The sequence below is a fragment of the Centropristis striata genome, chromosome 13 (assembly GCF_030273125.1).
Source record: "Centropristis striata isolate RG_2023a ecotype Rhode Island chromosome 13, C.striata_1.0, whole genome shotgun sequence".
In the NCBI taxonomy this organism is placed as follows: domain Eukaryota; kingdom Metazoa; phylum Chordata; class Actinopteri; order Perciformes; family Serranidae; genus Centropristis; species Centropristis striata.
In genome coordinates this window covers 29,256,028-29,265,707 of record NC_081529.1, presented here as the reverse complement: position 1 = coordinate 29,265,707, position 9,680 = coordinate 29,256,028, and the positions used below count along the sequence as shown (strand labels likewise).

At 41.3% G+C, this 9,680-nt stretch overlaps 2 protein-coding genes across 3 annotated transcripts; both read left to right on the top strand.

The window, feature by feature from the left end:
* LOC131984001 (inward rectifier potassium channel 16-like) lies at positions 1–1,529 on the top strand. The gene has a single exon (XM_059348853.1). The coding sequence runs from the start codon at positions 1–3 to the stop codon at positions 1,144–1,146; it is 1,146 nt and encodes a 381-aa protein (XP_059204836.1). The 3' UTR covers positions 1,147–1,529.
* A 5,528-nt stretch (positions 1,530–7,057) lies between these two features.
* On the top strand, positions 7,058–9,068 carry LOC131983999 (inward rectifier potassium channel 2-like). 2 transcript variants are annotated; one of them, XM_059348850.1, is made up of 2 exons: positions 7,058–8,226; positions 8,257–9,068. In XM_059348850.1, exons 1-2 carry the CDS (start codon positions 7,058–7,060, stop codon positions 8,372–8,374), a joined length of 1,287 nt encoding a protein of 428 aa, XP_059204833.1. In that variant the 3' UTR covers positions 8,375–9,068. The 2 variants fall into 2 exon arrangements, with proteins under 2 accessions (XP_059204833.1, XP_059204832.1); XM_059348849.1 differs by having other exon boundaries at positions 7,058–9,068.
* Positions 9,069–9,680: the final 612 nt, after the last annotated feature.

Here is a 9,680-nt window from a genome sequence, read left to right as displayed (position 1 = left end):
ATGAGCGCCGAGGAAAGCGAGCAGGTCATCATTGATACCCACCACACTACAATCCACACTCTGAGCAAGCAAGATGAGGACAGGCGGCTGCGCTACATGAAGAAAGATGGCAGGCTCCCTGTGGTTTTCCAGAACCATAGGGGACACTGGAGCCCATACCTGATGGACATCTTCACCACTCTGGTGGAGATCCGCTGGAGGGTGATGCTCCTCGTCTTTTCCCTCTCCTACATTCTCTCTTGGTTGTTTTTCGGGTTGTGTTACTGGCTCATTGCGTACGTGCACGGGGACGTTGACGATGTGGATCAAGAACCCTGCGTGTACAACGTCCATGGCTTTACTGCAGCCTTCCTGTTCTCAATGGAGACCCAGGCGACTATTGGCTACGGCTTCAGGGGGATGAGTGAGAACTGCATGGTGGCCATTATTGTGGTGACGGTTCAAGATGTATTAAGCTGTCTCCTTGACACCATCGTCATTGGTATCGTTATTACAAAAATGGCATCTGCTCGTAAGAGAGCTCAGACGGTGGGTTTCAGCAGCTGTGCAGTGGTCAACCTGCGAGACGGGGTTCTGTGTCTGTCATGGCGACTTGGGGACTTCAGGGGAAATCACATCCTAGAGGGTGTCGTCAAGGCCATGTTAGTCCGTTATGTCAAACAGCCACATGGATCTATTGTGATGTCATACCAAGACCTGCACATCCAGAACCGAGACCTTGTCCTCGCCACGCCAGCCACCATCATCCATAAGATAGAGCCTGGCAGTCCCCTCTACAGCCTGGGCCCCGATGACCTGCTGGGGGACGACTTTGAGCTGGTGGTGTCTTTCACCTACACCGGTGACTCTACAGGCATGCTGCACCAGACTCGTATCTCCTACACTCCTGCGGACATCCGCTGGGGCCAGCGCTTCCAGGACATGCTGAAACTAGGCAAGAGGCACTACAAGGTGGACTACGCTCTCTTCAATGTGACCATGTGGGTGCCGGTGCCCCTGATCAGTGCAGAAGAGTTTGAAAGGACGAGCCGTCCTGTTGAGGGCAGTCAGACCAGTGGTCCCCTCGTTGAAGTCAAGAGAAATGGACACACTTGCAAAATTATACCTGACATCATTGAAGAGGTGACGCAGCAAACCTTTTTGTAGGGTAATATCATAGACTGTATATAAATAATGGACTTAGTCACCGTGACATCACCCATTAGTTTGTGGACTGCCCGTTGGCAGCATCAAGTTCAGCGTTACACTAGTCGCCATCTTGTGTCGCCATCTTGTTTACGAGACGGGGAGCAGACCATATTTGGACTGTGGAGGAGCGAGAGGGATCTGATCACTGACTACAGCCTCTCTACACCTCAACCTGACTGAGAGAAGTCACTGCTAATTCATGTTAGCATTAACTGGAGCATTAACTAGGATGTTCATTTTGGCTAGCAAAAAACAAAAACAAAATGTATGTTACTTACCTCAGAAAAATGAAAAGCAACTCCTTTGAGTGTCTATTAGTCCAACATTTTTAATGAAGAAAACGTTCTAATAAAGTCATTAAGTGAAAATACAGTGAGAAAGAGTTGAAAGTTATGAGACCAAACCGGTACGCGTCCTTTTTTATATGTATATAACGTTAAATAACTTTATTGACCCGTTGCCGTGGATACGCATTGTTCTGCTTCTCTCCTGATGAAGGCTTGCCTTGTTAGTGATCTGTCAATCAAAGGTATCCACGCCCCAAATCATATGATTATATCTTCTATTTTCTTCTATTATTTGAACTATGAACATCAAATTGTCTTGAAGAAGATTTTTTACTAGCAATTGAGACCATAGTGTTCAGGGGAAAAACTTCTGAGGTAATAAATCAAGTGAGAAGTTTTCTCATTTTATATTGAAATGAATGGAACGAAATGTTTTTGCAGCCACACTTTGCATCCCCCTGCTTAAGGCACTTCCTGGTTTGCCTCCCTGCTCAGACCCGGAGGTTGCCGCCTGGGTAATATAGAGAAGACTTGTGATTGATAGAGTGATAACACGTGTTCTTGTAAATATATTTATATGTGATTTATATATTGTTTATAACCTGTTTTAATGCTTTTTAATTGATTAAAATGAACGATCACAAATGTCAGACAAAAAAAAGTTGTCCTTGTAAAACATTAATTATTTTTTAATTTTTATAAAACCTTTATTTACTGCCTAACACTCTTGCCTGAAACAAATTACATTTGGTAAAAAAAAGGACGAAAACAGTATTAAAAACACTAAAACACATTAAATTGAAACACGGTGTATCAAACAATGCACATGTCAGAGACACATGTCTTAGCATACAGAAACATATACTGCCCCACACAGCACAGATTAGGACTTAATATTGAAAAGATTGAACACAAAAAGCATAATGCAGATTTAGGGTTCCATCCACATCAAAAAGCTTCAATGCATGTATCAAACAAATGCTCTTATTACAGCTAATCAGTCAGTATACAGCTCAACTTAAATCTTCAAAGCTACTGGCAGACCTGCACACTCATCCAGCTCACAAAGATCAACAGGTGACTGAACAAACACGACATGATTCAGAGTTCTGTAGACTCTGTTCCTGCACACTGTTACATCTGCAGCAACAACACAGGTTGTTGACAAGACATACAAAGAAAAATGTCAGTTACAATAACTGTAGATTAAGAAAATAATATTAGTAATAATATAATAAGACACATAGGGTGTAAGGGGCTTACTTTTATACTATTCTGGGGTTTCTGGAAATAAGCTTTTAAAGTGTAGCAGGGTGCATTCACATTTCTTATTTGACATCAACTCTAAAGTCTCTATATAAAAATTTCAATTCTATTCTAAAAATACTAAAGTTAAGTAGGGATTTGGAAAACTTCATCTTATGGATGTGAAACTTACCCATCAGAAGCATAAGATTTGTTATAAAGCATACTGTTTTGTTATTAGATTCAAATTTTGAGATTATTTCTTTAGGTTAAAAAATGATGGGCTGTCCAGTCTTATCGAGTATAGTTTTTCCATATCCCTCCAAAATATAGATGACAATGGGCAAACATAAAATAAATGTAAAGTTGTCTCTGGCTCATCTCCACAAAAAGTGCACATTTCGCCTACATCAGCAAACCTGGAAATTAATTTATTACATGGGTAAATATTATGCAAAATGTTAAATCCCCAAAGAACTTTCCTCTGGGGGAAATCTTATTTTGTCTCTGTAAATTTTTTCTGACATGCTTGTTTGTGCATTTTTTTATCCATTATATCAATCCCACACATTATTAGAGAAGGTATTTGAACAGTAACATTTTGATAATTTAAGTGACAGTTTATTAACTCAATCATACCAATGGGGATGGCCTTTACAATAGAAACAAACTCCCTGTATTTGACTGGAAAGGCTTTAGCTTCTAGTCACACGATGACCTCATCATGTGACGTAAGTTAACTGGTCATTTTATTTATATTTACATTATCAATAATTCTAAAATGTTCTTCTTGACAAGGAACACTGGGAGGCCTTCATAAAAAAATATAAATTAATAAAATTAATAAAAGCAACAAACAACTTGATAAAAGGGCAATTCCGACGTCATGGTTCAAAAGATCAGGTGATCAAGCACCCTCAGCCGCCCCTCTACACTTTTTTTAATTTTTATTTTAATGTTAATCACATATGATACCAGCACTCGTGTGAGTTAATCCTTTTTGCAGCTCTACACCGCCACCTTGTGGTTACTCTTGCAGTGGTGGTTAACAAAGAAAGTCACAGATTTCACAATAAAACTAGTTTAAACTCCACACTGCTCAGCATACTTGCTTTATTCTTTGACAAAAATCACTTAATACATAATGCGACTTATAAACTTCAAATCTAGTTAATAGTTTGGCTACTTTCATAAAGTCACATGTAGTTTTGTCACAACTCTGGAGATGCTTTGTACCCACACTGACTTTCCCTTTCAGGAAGAGGGTTTTACCATAGACTGTACACTCATCTCTTCCTCTACTATGACAGTTCACATAAACCCTCCATGTGGGCTCAGACCCTCAAACAGGCGCTTCAGCTTCCTATTGGCCGCCGCTGCCACGGGGGCGGGGATAGGCACACGTGTTTTTAAAGTCTGTCTTTGCAACGACAAACATCTTCTTCATTATTGCTGGAGAGGGTTATGGCAGAATTTGCAGCGCCAGATGGGAAGCTAAGTGAACATAATAACAGTGCAGCAAAAAGAAAAGGGACGCAGTGCGCATATGTGGCGCATATGGGACTTATTACAACAAGGAAACGGCACATTTACACCGCAAGGACCAACAGGTATGTGTAATAAGCGGGAAAGATTTATCTCTTCTTACAAGAGTGATATGCAGCGGGAAACTTACCAATCAGAAGCATAAGATTTGTTATAAAATATAGTTGCGTTCTGCAATAACTAATGTATAGTCTCACTGCATAATGCCGATAATGATGCCCTGACTGAAACAACATCAAGTTCAATTCCGGAAATGGATTAATAATAATAATAATAATAATAATGATGAATAATAAAAAAATAAAAATAACAATAATAATAATGATAATAATAATAATAATAATAGTAATAGTAGACGCTTCTTTTTCTGCCATTAAAGATAGCAGGATTTATACTGGATGGTCTATATTTCCTCTGTCCTTACATTGAATAACTCTGTTCCTCATGATGCCTGTGCATGAGTTTAATTGTATAATACTGACCCTGTTGAGTAAAAATTATAACACAGAAATGACTGAAAACATGTCAGTAATATTTTTTGAATTTTTATTTAACCTTTATTTACCAGGGAATATCCCATTGAGATTAAGAACCTCTTTTTCACGGGAGCCCTGGCCAAATACTAATATAATACCCTTTAATTATAAAATGATAGCACTTACAAAGGCATATAACACAAGATGCTTTCTGTGGACTGATTGGCTAAAGTTATTGATTGGTGTAATAAAAAATAGAGCAGCTTTATGTAACCAGTTTCCATCTGCCTCAGCTGTTGGCTCTAATTGAGAACACATGCAAAACAAACAACCACAGGTTGTGCAGCCTCTGCAAGCCTTGGTCTGTCACCACTACCAACCTGCAGTAATAAGAGATGTGATATAGTGGACAGACTAAAGCTCAGTGACAAAGAGCAAAGTAGCTATGAAAGGAAGAGAGATTTACCTCTGTGTGTAATGAGCACAGTGTCAGTGCTTTAAAACCACAAATGCAAATAGTGGTTGCATTCATACAGGGGGTCACCCGTTATAAAATGTAGGCTATGCACTGTTTACTGCAGACTGTGTGGGATGAAAGTATCACACAAATGCCCTGATCTTCACTTTTTATGAAGTGTAAACTTGTGCAAACTGAGTTTTTGTGCAATTTGATTTGCCGATCTGTTTGCCTTTTTCAGTGCCACAAAAATATTAAACATAAAGTTGACTTAATTGCCAGTGTCCTAATGACATAAACTGGTATTATAGTTTTGATCAGGACAAAAGTCTTTGTCACATAGAAAATGTAAGTAATATGTAAAATGGTTAAGTTTTGAAAGAGATAAAGCATTTTTAGTATCATATAAAATCACTGAAACCCATTAGAAATAATTATTTGGCATAGTCCCATATTCCCAATAGTGTGCGTGACATGTTGCTATTTCTAGTCGACACAGCAGTGACATCATTAGTTGAGAAAAACAAAGATAATGCAGGGGGATTTAGGGCCATGTTGACCATCTTATCCCATGTGACTTTTGATCACTTTCAGAGCAGTTTAACACAAATTAGATGATGGAATAAAAAATGACTAATGTCAACAAAAAGTTTCCTTTCTAACATCTGTGCTGCCTTTAAAATTTTAAATCAAATACATTTTATTCAGAATAATTACTGACAACATCCCCGAGACTTTATGGATCCTTTTACTTTGACACAAGAGTGACCCTCAGATGAGACAGTTTGAAAAGTGGAGGTGGAGAGTTATTTTGGCACTAGCAGAGCATGTCTGGCTGACCATGGCCTTTTGTAGCCTGTGGTGGTGCATTTTAATGGACTTCTCAGGCCACACACACCAAGTCAATAGCTTTTCTAAATTAGCTGTCCTTGTTGCTGTATTACATATGATGCAAGGTTACTGTGTTGGTTTCAGAGAAAGAGACTTCTATGAAATGCTGCGAGGTTAATTTAGTCATGTTCCATGATGGAGTGGTGCAAACAGTGTAAATTAGTTTTGCCATGCATGTGCACAAGTGTTACTGAACCGTGCAGCTGCTAACTACAATAAAAAGCATTTAATGTAATCATTAATAAACATGCTGTAAGTTTTTAAATGCATGCAACACATTATAATTCCATGCATTGCTTTTTCAGTTCTGTCAGTGCAGAGTTTAGAGACACATCTGCACAGAGCTGCTACTTGTGTGTCTTTGTTCCAGTGCCTCACTGGATGAACATGAACTTGATCTGTAATTTGACTCAGCTCCCCATGGACTGACCTGCTTAATTAATACTTACATTAAGCAGGGTAAACATCCTTTCCCACTTTGTCAGCGATCTAAGTGCTTGAATCGTATTTTTAATCTTCTACTGATAATACATGTACAATGCATTCCCTGTGCTTTCTGCCTGCACTGCGTGCTCTGTTTGTATATTCTCTGTGTATGCAAGCTAACTTTGAGTGTACACTGCATTATTTAGAAAGCAGGTAACCACATACACTGATCTTTGCTCTGGTTCCTGCCAATTACTTTAAAACTGTTTTTCTCTCTGTCTGTAATTTCCATAGCCCACTTCACTGATGAGGTCCAAAGCGGCCGTCAGATAGGAGTGACCCGCCCTCGCCGAAGGTGCACAGCACGCCTGCAGCAGCACGGGCCTGCTCTCCCCTGTTCCCTGCAGGATCTAGTCCTGGCATCCATATTTTCTGCTTGAGGTTGTCCCCGGGAGCATTCAAAACTGTTTCTCCAACGCTTCTACCAAAAACTTAGACTGTTTTCCAAAGCAGAATCGGCCCAGCCCTCCCAGGCGGAAGTAATGGGGAGTGTGCGAAGCCACCGTTACAGCATTGTTTCCTCGGAGGAAGACGGCATGAAGCTGGCCACCATTGCCGCCCCCAATGGCTACGGTAACGGCAATGTCAACAAGGTGCACACAGAGCACCAACATCAGAGCCGCTTCGTCAGGAAGGATGGCCACTGCAATGTGCAGTTTATCAATATGAGTGAGAAAGGCCAGCGGTACCTGGCAGATATCTTCACCACCTGCGTGGACATCCGCTGGCGCTGGATGCTGCTCATATTCTGCCTTTCTTTCCTTCTTTCCTGGTTGTTTTTTGGCTTCGTCTTCTGGGTAGTGGCTCTTTCGTACGGGGACTTAGAGAATGAGACTCAGATGTGTGTTTCCAATGTGGACAGCTTCACCGCTGCCTTCTTGTTCTCAGTGGAGACTCAAACCACCATTGGCTATGGTTATCGCTATGTGACGGAGGAGTGCCCTGTTGCCGTCTTCATGGTCGTCTTCCAAAGCATCGTGGGCTGCATCATTGATGCTTTCATCATCGGTGCTGTCATGGCCAAGATGGCCAAGCCCAAAAAGAGGAATGAGACCCTGGTGTTCAGCCATTATGCTACAGTGGCCATGAGGGACGGTAAACTTTGCCTGATGTGGCGAGTGGGGAACCTGAGGAAGAGTCACCTGGTGGAGGCCCATGTGAGGGCCCAGCTTCTCCAGTCACGCACCACCGCAGAGGGAGAGTTCATCCCTCTGGATCAGCGAGACATTGACGTCGGCTTCGATAGCGGCATTGACAGGATCTTCCTGGTGTCTCCTATCACCATTGTGCATGAGATTGATGAGGACAGCCCGTTCTACGAGATGAGCAAACAGGAGCTGGAGACATCAGAGTTTGAGATCGTTGTCATTCTGGAGGGCATGGTGGAGGCAACAGCCATGACCACTCAGTGCCGGAGCTCCTACGTGGCCAGCGAGATCCTCTGGGGCTACCGCTTTGAGCCGGTGCTCTTTGAAGAAAAGAACTACTACAAAGTGGACTACTCTCGATTCGACAACACGTACGAGGTGCCCAGCACACCCCACTGTAGCGCCAGGGAACTAGCCGAGCAGAAGTCCAACCCCTCCAGCTCGAGGAACTCCTTTTGCTACGAGAACGAGGTGGCTCTGGAAAAAGTCGAGATGGAGGAGGAGTTTGAGGAGGAGGAAAACAGGGAGGTGAGGGGTGTTGAGGTCAGCGCTCTGGAGGACACAAACACAGGTGTGGTGTCAGACTCTGAATGCAATCTGGACTCTTTGCCTTTAGAATCAAGGCCTTTGACGGCAGAATCAGAAATATGACTGCGAGAATAAAAAAGGTTTAAAAAACTACCACAGGGTATGTTCAAATTAGCTGTTGTTTATAATGCATGACAGTTTGTAAAAGACTGTGATTTGAGTATGAAGTTCCCTATGCAGAAGCTCACGCACAAGACACCACAGGAATCCAGACATGTTTTATTGTTAATGGTGAAAGTGGTGATGAATGAACTGGCTGCATGGAACTTGAGGGATAAAATAGGTTGGATGCCTTCACTAACACTGTGCAGTCTGCCTATATTTTAGCCATTTGGGTTCAGAAAATTAGTATGTTTGCTAAAAGGTTCTAATTTATTCAGTGCATATTCGCAGTTTGCACACTTATTTTTCTGGCCTAAACGTCACATAAAATGGTGTCTAAAATAATGAAATATTTATAATTGAAAAGAGATTAGTTTTCAAATGCCAACCTAAATTTATATATTTCTAGTCATTTTATTCTCAATAATCTTGTTTTAAAGGCTACTAAAAACATTTTGACCCGTTACACCAACTGAACAAAGGCTACTGTTTGTTAATGAGCTGGTCTCTTAACACAATATATTCACAGTCCTCTTCAGTGTGGTGGTCTTGGTGTTGCTCTCATGGCGTGATGCAGGGGGGAAAAAAGGATGCCTCGTGCAGATTATGAGTACACTATTCTCTTCAGCCCATCATCCTGTCTAAGTATAGCATCTTTTGCAACGTGTGCCTTAACAAAAGTCTCACTCCTGGTGGAGGCACTCTGAGCACACACTGCAATAGATGTCACGGGAAGAAGAAGCATTAAGAGGTGATTCACTGTGCAGTATACTGCCACTCCTCGCAGGTCTTCATGTTCTTATGTGCAATAAAGGTCAGTGGTAGAACATGACAGGAGGCTCAGCCCTGAGCCGGGGTTCTGAATGTTGATGATAAGTGCTGCTAAGTTACATATTGTATGTTTAGAGGGAAATTTAAGAGCCAAAATGTATTATTTGTCTTTTAAAGTATCCTTTTTGATTGCAGATGCAGGTTATAATGTTATTTCTAGATGTAGACGAGCATGATTCTGTCAGTGTGTTTTCCAAAGCTTTAGTGCACTTTTTTTCCTCACCAGGGAATCCCCCCCTACCCCTCCTGCCCCCCACCAACAGCTGAATCTGTTTATTACCCAAAGCCAAATGTGTACATATAAATATGAGACAACAACCTTCACTCATCTGATACTTGATGTTGATGTAAAACCAGAAGTTTTCCAGGCAGTTGAGTTGATTTTGTCTGCTTTATTTTGACATCAGTGTTCTTGCCATCGTAGATGTGCAGAATT